The sequence below is a fragment of the Anser brachyrhynchus genome (genome assembly GCF_964034855.1).
Source record: "Anser brachyrhynchus genome assembly, chromosome: 3".
Classification (NCBI taxonomy): Eukaryota; Metazoa; Chordata; class Aves; order Anseriformes; family Anatidae; genus Anser; species Anser brachyrhynchus.
Genome location: NC_137696.1, coordinates 84,686,687 through 84,706,553, shown reverse-complemented (window position 1 = coordinate 84,706,553; position 19,867 = coordinate 84,686,687). Strand labels below are relative to the sequence as shown.

The window sequence follows — 19,867 nt, the reverse complement described above, 5'->3', positions numbered from 1 at the left end:
GTAAAAAGACAGATCCTCTGTAATTGAAGGAGAAATTATTAAGGTTCTGTTTCACTTCATTGCTGTTTGTTTTTGTTTGTTTGTTTGTTTGTGTTTGTTGTTTTGTTTTGTTTTCAAAATTTATGATCAGCAGTGAATCTGATGGGGAAAAAAATGTACAACAAATTGAGTCTAAGAAATTGACACTCAAAGCTCTAGCAAAATGCAAAAATAAAATTAATTCCTTCAGACAACAGAATTTGTGAAGAGGAATAGGGAGAGGGAAAGAAGAGATGTTGGAGAAGGGAAAGAGCTCAACATTCAACTATGTTAACTAACGGTTTATTTATGCTTCTGAGATCTGGGCTCCTGATTGCTCACCTGTATGTACTATTTCAACCACTGTCAGCTCTTCTGGAGCAAACCAACTAGTTCATGGAAAATTAAACCAGTCATTAGCTTTCCAGTTAATTCATTTCAGGGAGCATTGATGGCATCATGGATGAGAGCTATCCAGTTGCAATTACCTCCACCATGTGGTTCTTGATCACTTCAACTTAACATCACCTAGCATTTCATATATCTTCATGTCAGACTTGAGAAAGGCTTATGTTACCAAGACTATGATGGTCTGTAGTCACAATAATCAAATTGATTCAGACACTTCAGGCAAAGGAACACTACAGAACAAAAACAATCAAACAAACAAAAAAAATGTATTTTAGGGTTAAAAGGTACCACAACACAGAGACCTGGAACAAATGCTATGAAGAATGAGGGTTCCAGCTAATATCAAGTTGCATATGAGACAACAGTGTGCCCTGGCAGCCTGCTGAGAGAAGTGATTGTCCTGGTATATACTCTGCACTGGTGTGGCCTTACCTCAACTACTGTGTTCAGTTTCGGGCACTACAGTGTAAAAAGGACATAAAACTGCTAGAGAGCTTCCAAAGGAGAAGTTGGTGAAGGGGGGTCGAAGAGCAGCTGAAGTCTGCTGCTGTTCAGCCTGGAGAAGAGGAGATTGAGAGGATACCCCATGGTGGCCAACAGTTTCTTCAAAAGGGTGAACAGAGAAGCATGGGCTGATCTCTCTTTGTTTTCAGCGACCGGGCCTGAGAGAATAGCATGAAGCTGCATTGGGGAGATTCATAGTGGATATTAGGAAAAGGTTCTTCACTGAGAGGGTGGTTGGACACTGGAACAGGCTCCCCTGGGAAGTGGTCATTACACTGAGCTTGCCAGTGTTCAATAGGTGTGTGGACAACGTTCTCAGACATACGGTTTAATTTTGAGGTTAGTGCTTTGTGGAGCCAGCAGTTGGATTCAATGATCCCTGTGGGTGCCTTCCAACTCAGGATATTCTGTGAAGCATGAAGGTACAAGTTTCTTCAGGTGATGGCTAGCCCTGACTACTGAGAACACAAGCCATTTTCTGTTACTTAACTTAAGATACGTATCATGGTAGAGATAGTTCTTCTCATCTCTGTGCTGATACATTCATAAGGTTGAATGACATGAACAAACTAGGTCAAAGAAACGAGAATGACCTAAGGAGACTGACAAATTTGTGAAAACCTCCTTTATGAAGACTAGACTGTTCTAAAAGAAAGATATAGCAAATAAAAATAATAGTAAAAACAATTTCTACCACATCTCTGTGACAAGAAAGGTAGTCAGAAGACTCCAGGGTGAAAGAAACCAAGACACTTAACTGCCTAGAAACTCCATAGGAGGATGGAAGTAAAGATTACAATTCTGCATTCATAGTAGAAACATCTTTATTACTCTTGACGATCTACCTCCAAGTTTTCACCTGCAAGTATGTTATATTTTTCTGAATTTTGTGGAAAGATACTTACACAACGTATTTAAAAATCTGGTAGTTCCTATGTGGTTGTGTCTGGGACCTACTATCTGATCGCAAATACATTTGTTTAAAAAGGACAGAAAAACTACTGAATATCTTAAGTGGAGGTGGGAAGGAGGTAGGGACTCTCCTTTTGAACTTTCATTGGCTTTACAGAAAATAGCAAAACTGTCAGAAATGTCCTCATTCTTGGCACTGGTTCAAGTTGCTGAGAATAATTACATTCTCTTCACAAGAGCAATTTTGGAAGTAAATGGAGGAAAGGTAACTTTTCTTAAAAAAAAAAAAAAGAGTCTTGATAATATACATGCTGCTGATGAAGTTGTCTACCATTTTGCCCCTTCTCCACACACTAAACTATTTTCAAATTGAAAATGCAGGAATATCAAAAACAGCTATTCAATTAGCAGGTTACCCACAGGCTTTGGGACACACCACCTGGGCCAAACTCTATACCAAATCATGCATCCTGTGTTTTTTAGAAGTATGGTAACTCTTATTTTAATGACATCTTATTCACATTCCCCCCTCAATTCATTGCCCTCTGCTAGCAAACATGTTGCATGTTCCCGAGTATTAAAAAAAAAAACAAAAAAAAAAACACACAAAAAGAAAAACACACCACTTTACCACAAATATGACAAGCATAAGGCAAATTCTGTTTTGGCATCTGTTATCAAGTAATATTTCACAAAGCCAAGATATAAAAGCTTGACAATCCCCCCCTCCAAAAAAAAAAATAATAAAGGAACAGATGTAGCTTGTAGTCTGGCACAAAGTACATAACAAAGTTTGGAAAGAAAAGCCTCTAGCTCCCTTTTTACCTCACCAAGACAAAATGTACAAATAGCTATAAAACCCTCCCCATTTTGGGGGCCAATAAGACAACTGTTAATGCATATGGTGTTATAAAATGTTTAACAGTAAAATGTACCCATTTGGCTTTGCCTTGAATTCTGATTGTTTGGACTTAGTGCCAAATCATCTATTTAATTTTTGAGCTCAGTCATATTAAGAGATGCTTCCTACCTTCTGAAACTACCTTCTCTACTGCTCCAATTGAGTAAATATAATTCTCTCACTCCACCCCCAACTAACATGAAACAGATGGAAAATACATTACATTAGTTCTCAAAGAATCATTTTCTCATTCAAATACCAGTCACTGACCCTAGTGTGGTCTTTACATGTGCAACATATCGACTGGACTCCACTGTGAGAAAGAAATCAAAGTTACATCTCTTGGGAGTCTACTACAGATAGTGAGAATTTCATCGGGTTTTGGCGGTGGTGTTTTCTTTTTTTTTCTTTTTTTTTTTTTTCTTTTTCTGGAACAGACACACAGTACATGTTGTTGGAAGCTTTGCTCAGTACCCTTCAGGTACCTTTGCTAGGTACTTTTCAGAATAGTACTTTAAGAGGTAAAATTTCCCTGCCTCAACCCAGTGCCACACACCAGCAGACATATGATCAATACTGAGGAGAGTGTCCTTTGTAATGTCCCTCCCTCCCCCCCCAAAAAAAAAAACAAACCTCTGCAATCCAAAGTTTGCATGCTTATCTAGTTTTCTCATGCTTGTTTCACCAAACTTTAAGATTTTGCCTTACATCAAGACTGTGAGCTCTCTCGAGTTAGGCTCTCTTATTCATTATCCCACTAGACCACTGAGAAGCAATCAGTGTTCATCTGAAAAAGAGATGAATTCAACTTAGAAGACTGACCACTGAAGAATAAACACAAGGGAGATCAATCTCCAGGTTATGTGTTTCACCACTCATGATTTTTCCTTCCTTATCCTTCCCAACACTGCTAGTTACTTACATTCATGCAACAACAAATCTTCTGGCAGCACGTCCAGTGCAGAATTCAAATAAATCAAAATTAAATTGTTTTAGTATCTGAACTCAATAAATTTTGCATACAGGAGAGAAGCTATATGCAAAAGGATCACATTCTTCAATCACAGTCAGCCAATCAAGCCAGCTTAATACAAATGAAAAACCCCACTGTGTTACAGTTTGAAGAGCTATTTGGAACTACAATGTGGCCATCTACTCCTACCTTTAATACAATGCAGACAGATAAGGCATTATTCTGTATCTTTAAAAGGCCTTCCTATTGTGTTAAATTAATTCAGCTGAGCTATAGTAAGTGTGAGAGAGGAATCAGACTTTTGCCCATCCTGACAGAGCACAATGCTTTCTACCACGAGTAGTCCCAAAGAAGTCACACAGCATGCCAGGTACAAAGTACTTGCAGAAGTGAGCCCTCAGACACGGCTATAAAAGCTCTGGGTTAAGGAAGCACATATCGACTTGCTTCTGCTTGATCTGTTACACAGCTTGACAGTAACAGATAGCCAGTTGCATTAGTGTCAATGCTCAGATAAGTTTCTCTCAATATCTGTCACAAAAAAACAGATGCTGTATCAGTGTGCCAGCTGTATTATCGGTCACTACATAGTTGATCATACTTAATAACATCCTCAAGCACAGACATGGCTAACAAGCGTCACAGGCTGCAATTACTATTGTGAGCCACAGTCACTCAGATCACCCTGACTCTGTGCTGCCAGCAGTGCACATTCGGCAAGCGGCTGCCTCCCACCTTTCCTCTCTCAAATACATTAACTTGCCTCAATATGGAGCCAGAGTTTGTTTTCAAATTCTTAACAGGATCACTGAAAGAAAAGAAAAAAAATACCATAAATGATTCTCTGGACTGTTTCCAGAGTAGTGTATTCTCTTAGCGATTGCTTTGGAAGCAAGCCAAAAGTGAGAAGTGTTCTTGCAAATGAGCATACGGTTATACTCAAGTACAAGTTATCATTTAATTCTTTTGTCAACATCAGTGTGGTTAGAAATTAAGAAGCCTGTTTAATACATAAGTTACTTGAGTTCCAGTTACCAAACACCGGTTTCTTCTCTATCTATCCACATCCCCAACGCCCCTCTCCCCCACTCACTTCCCAACATATACTGTTGTCTTTTTTGGATACTTTCTCTTCTCAATTGAAAGACAAATAAAATTAGTATATTCATTGTATCAGCCATGACTAGGTCCCTAATCAAGGAAAAAAGCAAAAAGACAGTCACTCCAAAGAAACATTTGAAAACATCAAAACAGGTTTCAAAATAGGACATACTGCTTAATATTTTTAACAGAGCCTTAATACAGTCTGCTGAGCAGTTTCATGTGGGCAGTTTTTCACACCATGATTATTCCTAATGAGATCACCCTCTGTAGTGTATAAGCCTTCATCCCTTCCCAACAAAACAATGAAAGATTTGTGCAAGGCTACAAAGGCCTCAGATCAATTCTACTCACTTCACCTTGTATAGAATTTCCTAGTAAAAAAAACTCATCAGGAACACAATCAAGCTTTTCCCTTAGGACAACTTATTAATAATGAGCACATTTACTTTCTTTCCTTTAGGGTGATCCTAATCCTCTACAGATTTTGAAATCCTTACATAAACATCTCAGACTCACTGACCGCAGCCATCTTTGGTTTTGAGATTCTGTAGGTTTTTCCTCTTCACAGATTTGTGGGTTTGGGGGGGTGGGGGCTGGAGGTGTTACATGCAACACCCGTGCAACTTACATGCAACATTTCTCACTAACATATGTCTATCATATGATAAAGATGTGACCATAAATAATTTGTTATCTTACAATAAGAATGATATATACCTTGTTTTAAATGTATATGAAAATATGTCTTTAAACAAACTGTCTTGATTTTACTGTAAGTAGAGACAGTAAAATATCCTTTCTTACACAAAGCAGAAAATTCTTACGCATGTAGCCCCACTGACAGCAATGCTAATTGTAAGTATTTTTCTAAAAACGTGTAACTGAATCAGCCTGAATTAGAAAGTACAACACAATAGTCTCTGAGTTGCTAGTATTTTAAACTAATCACCATGATCCCCTGGCAAACCAAAAGTTTAGTTAGTTTTATGCATAAGATATTGTAGAAAGGAAAACATACTTCACCCTGGAAACTTGATATTCTGTTTGAAAGACCTAAAACAATATTCTCAATTTGTATGCATTCATGACACAAATTTGTAATGCAGTTTTTGTGTGTGCATTATTTCTATTACTAACCACACCTCATTCTAAGTTTATTTCCTCAGTTTTAGTTTCCTTGTAATCGTCACAGACCATATAAAAGAACAAGTTCTTTAACCACTCAGGGGTATTAATACAATGTTCTGTACCAAGAAGTATAAGGACTGTCACCTTAAATTGCTCACAGTTTTAGCCCTGAATCAGTATTTATACTTCACAAAAGTTTTTAAATGTAAACAAGAATAAAGTTAAATGCAGTACACAACTGCCGATGTCCATACCTGGAAAAACTGACTGCTTTAGACTGGCCAGTGTAAAGTTTACAGATTGAGGATGTGAAAACTTTAGATGCAGACTGATGAGGCATTTCTGTTGCAGAGAAATAATGAGATGGTACAATATAAACCTATATTTGCACATATTACAACAAGTTGTATGTTTACTTACGTTCACATGTGTCTCCTTTCTGCTGGTATCCCGCTTTGCAGATGCACTTTCCAATAGGCACTAACCATTCTCCCTCTGCGCTACAGTGCATCTTCGGAGAGTTCTCAGCCTCCTCCTCTGCACTGCTGACGCAAGTTCCTCGTACTTCAACTAAAGAGGAAAACTCTGAGCCAGTCACTGTGTCAGGAAAAATAGCTAAGTTCTCAATGATGGACCAGCACTTCTTGTAGTAGACTTTGACAGAGACCAAAGCAATGCAGGCCCCTACATCCTGAAATGCAAGATAGAATCCTTTTTTGGACAAAGGTCCAATTTCTCTCACCTCTGTGTTAAGTTTCATTTTCCTTTCCCCCAGATCACCCTGGGTAAAACTTTCATCTGCTGCAATAGTGTCTATTTTTACATATTGGTTTTCTCGGATATTCCTGCCAGTGTCGTAGTCTGTTTCATAATAATACAAGTTAAAAGTTTCTTTACAAGTCCCCAGAACTCCAGGAAGACTGTTACAATCCCTCAGAGTGAATTTCAGTTCTACAAAAATCCTTTGTGCATTGCTTTTTGCAATCCAGTTAGTCCGAAGCCAGTTGTTTTGGTTTGATTCCATGACCTGGCATACCTGGTATGTTCGTATAGGAGTGTAGTTTTCATCCAGTCCACTAATTTCTTCCCACTAAAATAATAACAAACAGTTAGTAATATAAAACAAATATGACATTGTAACTATTGTGTATTTGAAAAAAAAAAGCTTCACACAACTTAAGTCTCGCTCCTTTTTAACAGTTAGGCTTCATAAAAAGTATGTTATTATTAAAATATTCTTAAACATCCAAATAAAGAAAATACATATTAATCCAACTGGAAGATCTCCCCCCATCTATATCTTTCCCACATATAAAAAAATAAATAAACTTTAAAAATCATTTTGACATCATGGACACAATTCTAAAGGGGAAACTTCAGAAAAGGCTTTTCAACGTACCAAGCTCTAATTCCACACTGGGTTCTCCCACATTTCATTAAGGCCATGATAGTTTTGGGTAAGCAAAGACCAAAAGGCAGCTTCATTTCCAGAAGAAACCTAAAATCAGTGAAGTCTTAGAAACTGAAATTGCCTATTGTGCAATTTCAGCCTTTGTGCATAAAACTTTGAGTGGAGCTTTCAGTTGTAACGAAAGCAGAAGGCTCCTGAAACTTATGAGGCGTACAATTTTCACTTCTATGTGATGAAAGTGGCATGGAGAGACAACGAGAAACAAAGGACAGAATTAAAAGTCTGAAAGTGAGAAAACACTTTGGTAGTCTTCTTTTTGTTCACTCCATGTTCCGTTCTACTCACAAACCAACACATATAAGCGGATGCTCCTCAACTCACCTTTTGTTCAGTGGCTGCATCCATGTTAAAAGAAACGAATTTCAGTTGGCTGGGAGTTCAAATGAACCATTAGATTAAATATTCAGTTAAGAACAACCCACGTGATTGAAAGTTCTCTGGTTCAAAGCCTGGGTTTTGTTGTTATTCCCTCCTTAGGGTAACAACTGTGTAACAAACCTGGAAGCGTGTAACAGACCTGCAGTCTTTCACAGAGTTTGGTAACTCTGCATTTGGTAATGTGCACCTCCAGCAACGGCAAACCTTCCCCTGAAATCAACCAGGCAAATCTGCACAGGTACATCCAAAACAGTGTACATCTCACACGTCTTTTCATATTTCTTGTAACATTAAACATACTGCAGAAACTGCAGCTGTAATAAATTAAGAGTTTGGGTTTTTTGAGCTATCCTCACCCGATGATATAGGCAACCATGACTTCTTATGGCACTTAGCCCTCTGGCCGTGTGTCAATAATGCACTTAAGCTCACGCTTAAGATCAATGACAGTACTTATGAGCTTAATGGTAAGCATGTGCTTAAGTGCTTTGCGGAACTATGATATTTGGCACCTCTGCAGGACAGAGCACCCACTAACATTCCTCTTACTGGTAACCAAGCACGGAAGGCATTGGTTTTCCAGACTAGGGACCATGCAGTATACAGTACTTTGCAAGCCTATTTGACAGCAAATGAGATCATTTTAATGTTGGCCTACTGCTCCAAGAAAAAGCAGATGTAGCTGGATTGATGCTGGAAGTTATCACCACAAAATATATCATGACTACAGATGCTGAAATGCACAGAAGTTCTAAATATCAAAGTATATTTCAAAGACCTACAGTTAATATAGATGTGGTATGTATGGTATTATACGTATATATACACGGTATTAAATTATTGAAATATTAAATGCTCATGGAGTCAACTGAACTGAATGCATATGGAACTGTATTCATGTCAGACTATTTTGATAATAAATTTATTAGATCTGAATGAGTAAGATTCTCCCCAGCTCCCCCTGAGAACTAGCACTACTAACAAGAACAGGGAAAAAGAAGGGACCAGGGTTTCTGGCACCATCACACTGAAGAATGAATTAATGAATGAATGAGTAAATAAATAAATAAAGCACCAATCCAAAAGTGACAAAATAGGCATGAAGGCTAAAATTTTACTGATTTTTATAATTTCAGTTTCACATCAGGTGGAATATTTTTATCTTGTGTAAGCAGTTCTCCCTGAACACGCCAAGCCAGATTCTGGAATAAGACAGTCCAGTTAGGGAAAGTATCGTATCTGTGAAGCATGAGCAGTTCTAATGCAACACAGAACAGAATTTGACTCATCGGATTCTGAGCATCAATAGGGTTCTGCCACATCAAAACAGATTCATGTCCCCACCTTGGTCAAAAAAAAAAAAAAAAAAAGGAAGCAAAATGTATTTAACAAAAATCAAATTGTTTTCCTGTGACATAAAAGAGCCGTCATGCAGGCAAGAGCTCACTCTATGGGGCTACAAAACACTAAATTCAGATAAGAAGTCTTACTTTATGTTATCTCCAGCTGAAGGCTGAAATCTAGCTTTCCACATTTTCCTGAAGCCGTGGAATATGCATGTCTTAAAAAAATATATATATATGGGACTATGACTTAGGAGTTAATTCAGTAATGACAGAACTATTACTTCATATAGTCCATTGCATACCTGCTTCTCTATGAAACTAAAAAAAAATCATCAGTACTTCAGGATAGGTCTTCACCTGTACCACCTGAGATCATTCCTCATAAGTATTTTTAAAGTGACAAATTCCATGTTGGCTTTTATAGGAAGGAAATTCAATTTTTCTTTAATTTGCTGCTACATATGGTGATATTCATGCCATCCTATTTTAATGTATCCTTTTCTGTTGGTTCCAATATATAGTATTTAAACTTGTTAGTTTTTTTCAACAATATTTGAGATCAGTGTTAGATGTAACATCTGCAGTTGAATAAGGTATTTCAGAAGTGCCTGGGTGATATAATCCATACTACGGTGAAGTGGTAGCTTCACTCAAGAGGTATATTTTCTGTGTTTATTCTCATGAAATCTTTATTACGTAGTAGACAATAACTGAAAGTATTTTTTTTCAAAATTACACTATTAAAATGGTATTTCTATGTTGATACACAGACAACTACTTCTGATCATTTTCACACAAACATCCAGTCATAAGTTTTCATTCATTTTTAATTTCATAGAAATTGTCTTCTACCTCTTAAAGTTCCCTTTTACCATTTATTGAATTTGACTCTACTTTCATCTTTAAGTATGCTGACATGGGTAATGTGTTGACATGTCTTTCATTATCTACAGGTTAGCGTAACATAATTGCCACCAACCTAATCTTTCAAACACCTCTGGTAAAGGCTTCAATCAATGTAAAACACTAATGCTGACGTTGTTAGACACCATAAGTGTTGAGCTCATGTTACATTCTTTCTGAAGTTCTTAGATTCGTTTCCAGTTTATGCTTGTATTGATTTTACGATCTTGCTTTTAAAGAAAGACACTTTCAGATTTTCATTCTTCTTATTTAAAGGATTTGTTACACTTTTATATCCCCACTCACACTTCACGCTCTTCTGGCTCCAGATTTCTTAATGCGCTGAAGATTAAGGGCCTGATCCCCCACGTCCTTGTTCATGCAAGTAGTCACAGTGGATGCTGCAAGACTGCTTCCACGTGTAAGAACTAGACATATAATTTATTATTTCTCAGACTGAGCTAAGGTTGGACAATATACCCACTGTATCATTCTGAAAATGTTCTGTCTTCCTTAAGACTTGAGGAAGAAGGGGTTTTATATCACTTTTAATTCAGGACGAAAGCAGCATTTCTCAACATTATGTATATAACAAATAAGACAATAGTACAGATGTTTCTAAATGTCTCATTTTTTATGATGTACTACCATACAATGGTACATTTCACAGAATACCATGAGATTAATTTGTAAGCAAGCTGGAGGTGGCCTTAACCACATAATTGGTTCCTGGTTCCAGATATCAAGATCCTCAATACTTGGGGATGTTTCAAGTTTGGAATGTCATTTCAAACACATCTGCAGTATAAATGTTTTTATTTTAGAGCACTTCAATCTGTGCTATTCAATTACAAAGAAAACATCATAAACAAATTTATGATTGCCCCTTATACAGAAAACGAAAAACATATTTTTAGAAAGTTTCCACACAGAAGTATATCTGCTGTTCCTAAAGGATAAAGGAAAAAGTGATTTAAAATACTGTGTTGTAAATATAGAGAGTTTTCTAGTACACCACAAAGGATTACAGTAAAAAGGAAAAGCTACTGAGGATGTTTAGGTGAGCTTCCAAAGAGACTCCTCCTTTTAATTAGCTTATGTTTGTACACTATAACCCGAGGTACACTTCTTTCCATTCTAAAAATGAAAGAGCCATAAACACTTGGTACAATTAATGAGAGAAATATGAGAGCGAGCTAGTTTAAAGCAAGTGTTGCAATTGCTTTGGTAAGATAACTACTCATCTTCATGAACTTAATTTTTGCATGGAGTACTTACCCCATTGGGAGGAGAGGAAATCCATTCCAACTCTGTCTGTTGTGCTTTAGAGTCCAACAATATTACTAAAAAAGAAAGAAAAAAAAAATCCACCATTTGTTAAATATAATATGCAGGAATATAAAATCAAAGAACAAAGTCTAAATTTTAAAAATAATAAAACTATATATTTTTATACAAATTAATTTTTGTTCATGTTATTAAAAAAATCTGCAAGTACAACTATGCATTTACTTGTACATAGATGATTAAATGCTTTTATACCATCCACATATAAACAGATATATACTAATATTAACAATTTCATTGCTTAAGTCTAAGCATAATGTATTTCCTAGTGCCCTAAAATTATTAATAATCAGTCATTAAGATACATGTTCCCTTCATCTCCTTTGTCATAAGGAGGACACTTCCCATATGCTGGGAAATTTACAATGAGCTTAAAAACAAACAAACAACAGCATTTCAATACTTATCCAAACTGATTGAGATAGGTCTAGTCTATATCTTACCATGAGTTGCACTGCAGAAGCAATGGTCTTTTTGAGTAAGAAAGAAAAAATCATGCCCTTTAAGTAGTAATTCCATAAACAAATGACAAACAGGAATACAGAAAATAAGAGACTCTGCAATTACACTGCGTATACAAAATACTACTTACACAAAGTCAAACTAATTCATTTTATAGCAATGGCTTACTAAAATCTTTATATCATTATACCCCAGTGACACTTCTGCAAAAAAACATCAATTCTAGTAGCAGTGCAATTATTTGCAGCTAAATGTGACCCTGCTTCAGAAAGTGGTTAATCATAGCCTAATAAACCAGCTCTTAACTATTTTACAGTACATATTGGAGGATATTACTGATGTTCTATTACCTCCAAATATACATTTATATGCAAGTTTTATATTTCAATTACAGTTATATGCCTCTTTCTAAATATATTATTATAACTTTCTGAAAGACTTTCAAGTGATACATATATTAATCTGTGATGTCCAAAAAAATACATGAAATCATTTGTTGTAATACTTCTTTTCAAACAGTCAAAGCTATACGGTGATCAGCCATGTATCTGGGCTTGGCACTTTGAAGATTCCTTCTTGAAAACTGCGTACTTAACTTCATACTTTTATTTGGTAAATAAAATGTCACATCTCTAATTTAAATATATTCAATATGGTCATAGCTTTAAAGCTATTTATAACTTTACGCACAGCATTTAAATAGTGAAATTTCAACGCATAATTTAAGTCTTCAACTTGAAGCAACTTTTATCAGGTCTTTTGAATTGGTTATAACTCTGCTTTCAGCCCTTTGTCCTGATAGAATTTAATACAAAACTTCAATGAATTACTAGAAAGATGGCATGACTTAAAAAGAAAGTATTTAAAGGTTCATCCAGTAATATCTGAAATATTAGTTGAACACAAAACGGTAGCTTCCAGGCCTGTATTTCAGTAATAAAGTCGAACTACTCATTAAAGAAGTTTGATAGTCTCTTTCTAGAAAGATTATCTGCTTATTTCATTAAGCTTAGATCCAAAAGGCTTTACTTTGTAACACTTTCTATAGAAAAGCAGGTGGTGTATGTGGTGGTTTGTTAAACAAGAACATTTCTAACGATGCTGGAAGAAAAGGTACCGTGAAAAATTTAACCTTTTCAGCACCAGCACAACATCCCACGGCTGCGATTCATTACACTTTTTATTTGGCAGCAGTTCTCCAGCACTTAGCAACGGGCGGGCACATCCCAGAAAGACAACACGCAAAACAAACAAACAAAAAAAAAAAAAAAGAAAAGAAAAGAAAAGAAGGCAGCTTGCTCTGCAAATACCCTGAAAAACGCTGCCTTTCCGCGTCGCCCCGAAAGTTACTGGGAAGAAGTATCCCCGGCGGGCGGCCGGTGCACGACTCCCAGCGCGGGAGGCGCGGTGCCGCCGGGGGCTCCTTGTGCGAAGCGGCTGCGGGGAGGGGGCGGCGCCGCGCTCCGCGCACCGCCGGCACCCGCGGCAGGAGTGCACCGGGCACCCTCTGCCCAGGGGCGCGCAACTCCCCGCGGGCCAGCCCTCCGCGGGGGCGCAGCTCGCTGCCACCCCCCCCCCCCCCCCACGCCCTCTCTCCGCTCCGCTGCGGGACGACAGAAAGCGGCAGGAGGCGTAAAACCCGCGGCCCCGGGGAAGGGGCTCCGCGAGGTACCGCGCACTCGGAAAGCGGCGGCCTCTTGCCTCCGCATGGAGCCGCGGCCGCGCACCCGCTCCGGGCAGCAGCGGAGCGGCGCAACCGCGGTCCCCTCACAACAGCCGGTTTGGGGAAGGGGCGTCCGCGGGGGCAGCCCCGGGACGACCCCTGGGCAGGTAACGCCGACACCCCCTGTGCCGGAAAGCTCCGCTCCTCTCCAGCATCTGCTATCGAGCTGCAGCAAGGAAAGTCGGAAAACTTTTCAGCCTCGCCCCCCTCTGCCGTCCCCAGAGGGAAGCGAAGGGAACCACGAGGGGCTGCAGCCGCGACCAGCGCTTTATGGAGGCCGGGGTGAAGCCGCAAAGTTATTTCCCCCCCTACCCCCATCCCGCCTCTTTCTGCCGAGGGAGTTTTCGGAGCTTGCGGCAGGTATAGCCGCTATCAATCCCTGTCTGCCGCTCGCCCCCTCCTGACCCTCCTGTGGCTAGGCTGATTTTCCCCAAACGCCCGCACGTTGCACACACACACCGTATATAAATGCATACATAAACGCCTCGGCACACGCAGCCACGAGGCAGGCTGCCGCCCGGAGGCACAGGCACAGCCTCCGGGGCAGAGCGGGGCAGGCTGCCGGCACCCCTCCTCTTGCCGCCCGGCCCCGCTCACTCGGCCACGCGTGGCTGCTCCCCGAGTGGGGGGCTCTGTGCATCCCAGCCCCTCCGAATAAACTTTCGAGACGCTGCCAAGGGAAAGCTCTCTCCTCTTTCCCTCTCTAGCCTCACCATCTCCTTCTTCTGTTGAGGGCAGAGGGGACATTTTAATTGAGGGATTTTTTTTTTTCTATTTAGGCTTGAAATGGTATTTTATTGCATGCTAACTGTTTGGTGAAAATATTGACGCAGCCGACCGGGGGGGGGGGGGGGAAGTAGGACTCCAAATGCCTTCATACGCACAGATACCGACAAAGCCCCTGCCTCCCCTCTCCCTATTCCCCCTCTCCCCTCCGAAGATGGAGACGGACCTTCGCCTTTGGCTGTCAAACGTGACCGGGGCGCGTTTTAAATCATTTCGGATTTTCTTAGTGTGAGAAAAGAGATCCCCAAATGGACCTGGATTTTATACACCTCCATCAGCCTCCGATAGAAAATTGCTTGTTTTCTCTGTGTGCGGGGGAAGGAAGGAAAGGGGGGGGGAACAAATGTCCGGCGCTCGCCTTACAGATCCCAGTGTTGGTTTAATGGGAATTAGGAAGCTCCGTAGTGATATGCAGATGGTGTAAAACATCCATCCCGAAACCTTTCCCCATCTCCAGCGATGCCGGGGAACAGCACACGCGTTGCGGGCACACGACGCCAGCCTGTACCCTCCAAATGCATGCCTAACCTGGGTGCCCCAGAGATGCAAGCCCCGATTTTGCACCCCGATGCTCCCTTCCCACGCTCCTTGCGCGGCCCCGCGGGGCCGGAGGTCTGCAGGCCCCCGGCGGGCAGCGGCACGGGGCTGCCTCGCAGCCTCCCCCCGATCGTCCCGAGCCCTGAAGCCCCCAGCCCCTGCCCGGGGAGCAGCGGGGTGAGCCGCCCTCCCCACACCTCGCCCGGAGGATTAAGGCTGCCGGAGGGGAGCGGGGCTGCCCTGCGCGGATCCCCGAGCCCGGGGGCTGTCTCCCCAGCCCCACGCTTTTCCATCACGTGCAGATACCTCCCAAACCTCAAACCCCAGGGCAAAGGCAGTTGTCCTGGTCTCTCTCATATACACACATATATAGTGAACGCCTTGCTCTTTCCTCCCCCCCCAGCCGCAACTAAAATAAAAAGAAATTAACGGGGGGGGGGGGGGGGGGGGGGGGCTGCTGACAAGCAGCTCCCGGCGGCAGGCAGGTCCTCCGCTAAGCCGCCGCACAGACTTGGCGTGCGAAAAGCAATAAATAAGCCCAAACTTTTGTCTCCCGCATCACCTTACCTTCTTTCGCAGCCTGTGCCTCCCCCGTGTGTGCAAAGCGGAACAGCCAGACGGAGCACAAAATAATCCAAGAAGGGAGCCTACTTCGCAGAACCATGGTGCAGGAGCGGGGCTGTTTTGATATTTCTAGCTATCTATTCCTAGCCGCTGCCGTTGCCGCCGCTTGCTGGGTGCTAGAGAACGGTGGAGAATTCGCTCTGCTAGTCTCCGGCTCGGCGCTCCCTCCCTCCCGGCTGCCTTTCTCTTTCTCCTCCTCCTCCTCCTCCTGCTGCCGCCGCCGCTGCTGCTGCTGCTGCTGCTCGCGCCTCCTCCTCCGCGCCGCTACCCGGTCCCGCACCGGGCCGCCCGCCCGCGAGCCCCGACTGCAGCCGGGCCGCCCGCGCCGCGCTCCGATAATATCAATTAGGGCGAGGGGGCGGGACCGCGGCCGCCGGGCGGCCCGTCCCTCAACCTGATTGACAGCGAGAGACGTCCAACCAGCGACGAGGCTCGGCGCCCGGCGGGCCGAGCCCTGCGCTCGAGTGGCTGCGGGCGGAGGGGCGGGGTCGGAGGGGTCGGCCAATGAGCGGGCGGCGGGGTCGGGTTGCCGCTGCTGCTGGGGAGTCGCGGGATGAGCGCGGGGCAGCGGGGCTACGGGGCCGGGGCCACGGGGCCGGGGCCGGGGCCGGGGCCGGGGCAAGGCGCTCAGGGGTCCCGCTGTGCTCGCCCCCTGTCCCCGCCCCGCAGCTGCCGGGGCAGGGAGCGGCGGGGGTCCCGTCCCGTCCCGTCCCGTCCCGTCCCGTGGCCGGTCGCGCCCCCGGGTGCTGCCGCTGCCCGGAGGAAACTTGGTCGGGGTGGCGGGGTGGCACCTGGGACATTTCCGTGCCCGAAGTCAACTTCTTCAGTACCACGAGGGTTGCCTGCCCTGCCGTACCGTGCCGTGTCGTTTCCTTTCCTTTCCCCTTTTCCCCGTGGTTTTCCCCAAATATTAACAGCTGCTGAACGGTTGTAACTGTTAGATGGGGCGGGCGGGGAAGGGGCCGGTGTTTCTTCTTTTCTGTTTCTGTTTCCTTTTTTTTTTTTTTTTTTTTTTCCCCTCCCGTCGGGTGTAACCTGAAGCGAGGGTAATCCGCTAACAATGAGACGCTTTAAATAGGAGGAAGGGGGGGAAAAAAAAAAGGGGGGGGGGGGGGGGAGAGAGAAACTTGCCAAATGCCTTTTGTCAGCGCTCACCCTACGCGCCCGGAGCTGCTTTTTCCGAGGATCCGTCGCTCCCTCACCCCTCCGTTTTCCCCTTTCCCCCAGCCCAACCTTGCCCCTCGCCCCTTCGGAGAGGGAAAGGAGAAAGCGCCCTGAAAACTTCCTGCCCCGGCCGGGCTGCGGAGCGGGGAGTGCTGCGGCCGCCCCGTCCCCTCGGCGGGACTTGGCCTGAGCGCTGCCCCCAGAGTGCGCCCCACGCCCCTCCGCTCCCCTCCTGCTGCCCTCCTGCCCTACCCGGCCGCCGCCTTTACCTGGGAGTGAGGCACGGCGCGGGACCGGGGCGGCACGGCTCCGTTGGAAGCGCAGAGCCGTGCCCCTTCGGAGGATGGAAATGCCGGGTAGACCCGAGAACTGGTGCTCGTCTTGGAGGCAGGCGAAGATAGCGAAGCGCGGGGGGTGCAGTCGTGGTGCGGTGGCCAGCTGGTGCGAGAATCGGAAACAGTCCTCGCCCAAGTGGGGATGGTGGTACAGAAAATAAAGCATGGGTGGAAATTTAAATTGTGAGAGGTTCTTTATGAGATCTTTCGGTAGACAGAGAAAAAATAGATTTTTTTTTATTATTATTTTATTTATTTTTTAAATATATGTTCAGCATTCTCAGGTAAGCAGCCACCATACTCTCCGGGCTTTAAGCACTTTCCTTGTGGTCTCATTACTTCTGAGAATGGTGCAGAGGCAACCTTAAAAATGCACTGTATTCTTTTCATTTGCCGAATTATTAGGGCTCATTACGTAGAGTGTGGCACTTCTGTGCATTTCAGTCAGAATGCTCTTTTGATACACTGGACGCCACGATGAGTATAGGCACCCTTGATTCCCTCATCCTCGCTCATCTCTCATTCCCACCCTCATTGTATACCCAGAAAAGGGAGCTGTACAGAACAGTGAATTTGCATGTATTCTTTTAAAAGACTGTTTTATTTTAAATATTTCCATACAGGTATTTTGTATTTTCTTTGGAAGTTTTCATAGATGAAACTTATTTTCATGTGATATACGCTGTAACAGTGATCACAGCAAATCTAGGAAATCCTTAACCTAGATAGTTCTCTACAATTTTGTAGCATAAAGTGGAGGCATTTCAATACTAGACGACTAAGCCAAAATGACAATTTTCAGCCTACAGAATGTGATCTTTCTTTCTAAAAGTGGTTCGTATCGAGACTTCGTCTGTTCATAAAAACACAGGAAGTCACTAAATGAACAAGATGACAGGAGAAAAGCATGAATGGTAATGACATACTCATGCCCTGCATGTAATTTAGGCCAGCCACTTATTTTCAACTTCATCTGCATTTATACAGAAATACTACAATATTGTATAATCTAATATGTGTAGAGGGTGTGTACTCAAGTAAGGATATTTAAAATTACACAAACATATTAACCATACAAAGAATGTATGAGTCTATAAAGAAATTAAATAACAGATTTAAAAAAAATAAATAAAAAATGTGTATTTCTCTTCCTGATCTACTCATTTGAAATGCTCTGTCTTCCTGATAATCATAACTTGAGCTAAAAATGGCATGCTATACATACTGCTTCCTAAAAATAGCTGTGGATGTATTCACACTTACACAAAAACAATTCCGATACATTGAGCAGTCATATTACAGATTTATTTTTTTTTTTAATTTTGCTTCCTACACGTGAAATTTTTATGGAGTTGACTCAGAACTTGAAATTCTTTTTAGTGAATCTATTTTTTCTTTTTTCCTGTGCATCTAGCTCATGTTTTCTAATACATCATTGTATTCTTTAGGATGGTACAGCCTCTGTTGTATCTCATCCAGCTGAGTGTTGGATTTTTGTGAACAAAAACAGAAAAGAAAAATATTACAACTAAAACAAAATACTCAAGCTAAATGGACCATAGCCTTCAGTTTTGGCACCAACATCTCTGAGACAAGAGAAAAAAAAAAAAAAAAAGCATCTGGAATTTTTATTCAATTCAATGTGTTACAGTTTCAACACCATCAAAGCAAGTGCTTAACTGGAACAACAAAACCAAAGATAGTAATGTGGCCTTTTTGCTTTGTTCTGTTCTGTTTTTGTTTGTTTGTTTTATTTTTTCCCTTGCTGAAAATCTGTAGGCCAGGTTCTGCATTTTATTTAAATGTGCGTAATTAGAATGTCTTTTTTGATGGTAGGTTGTTATTAGTTTCCCTACACTGGTACTAGCTTGATACCAGCACAACTTCCATGTAGTAGTGGTTAACTCTATCTCCAACACATAACTCAATCCAAAATTCTGATACAAGAAATATGGGCTGGATTCTAAGTCTGCACAAGCGTATGCAAGGAAAGGATCCTGGCTTGAATGAAGCTATAAATTTTGTTTCAAAAATTCCCTTTCTGCAGGATTCAAACTTTCTTTCTTGGCTACTTTGTACAAAGCTGCAGCAAATTCTGAAAAGCTTCACAAAGGTGTTGGAGGTTTGCTTTAGACATAGGTTGTGAAAGTGATATTGAATCTTGGGTCTGTCTACACAAGAATGATTTAAAGCCAGTTCTAAGCAAAAACATTTGAACTATGTTTCACAGTGGTGAAAGTGGAAATTAGGCTTATGTAATAAAAAAAAAATAAAAATAAAAAGATGTTTTTAAACCTCAAATTTTGTTATAGTCATAATCTAAGCAATCCTTTATCTGTGCACAAGTTTTTCTATTCAGTACACATTTTTGTACAGTTTTTGTAGATGTTTTTGTAGGATTTTTTACTAAAAAAATGCAGTGGGCTTGTGACATTTGCCTTTTAAGTAATATGTGCATAAACTATTATATGAAATTTTGCATTTAGTCTTCCATATGTAATGGCACTTACATTCCAAATCTGGTCCAGAGGTGGATTTTCCTTATGGTGGCAATTTCAGATCTTCTCACGGGTTTATGAGTCAGAACAGCTCTATTATAGTAATGAAGTCAATGCATTAAATAAATGCTACTATTTCATATGGAAATTGTAATGAATTGGAACTGTCTGATTTGAAAGGCATGCTCATATAAAAAGTCCTTTCTTTAGCTGAAATTTCAGTAAATTTATAATTTTAACGCTTTTAGTTAACAAAAATCAAAAATAGTGCTATAAACCTTCACACTTTAAAGTCTTCAAATACGCCAGAATGGTAGTAGCAGTTCACTGACAAATTTTCTC

The 19,867-nt window shown here is 41.7% G+C and overlaps 1 protein-coding gene across 10 annotated transcripts in view; it reads right to left on the bottom strand.

Moving 5' to 3' along the window:
• EPHA7 (EPH receptor A7) overlaps positions 1 to 16,031 on the bottom strand; it is a 166,450-nt gene extending 150,419 nt beyond the window's left edge. For 4 of the 10 annotated variants that reach the window (XM_080587444.1, XM_080587441.1, XM_080587446.1 and 1 more), the window contains exons 1-3: positions 15,472 to 16,030; positions 11,328 to 11,392; positions 6,372 to 7,041 (exon numbers count right to left, since the gene is read on the bottom strand). In XM_080587444.1, coding sequence (XP_080443570.1) covers positions 6,372 to 7,041; positions 11,328 to 11,392; positions 15,472 to 15,568 — 832 coding nt within the window. In that variant the 5' untranslated portion in view covers positions 15,569 to 16,030. Of the gene's footprint in view, positions 1 to 6,371; positions 7,042 to 7,350; positions 7,450 to 11,327; positions 11,393 to 15,471 lie in introns of all 10 variants that reach the window. The other 6 variants (XM_080587440.1, XM_080587448.1, XM_080587442.1 and 3 more) reach the window with 4 other exon arrangements.
• Between the last annotated feature and the right edge of the window lie 3,836 nt (positions 16,032 to 19,867).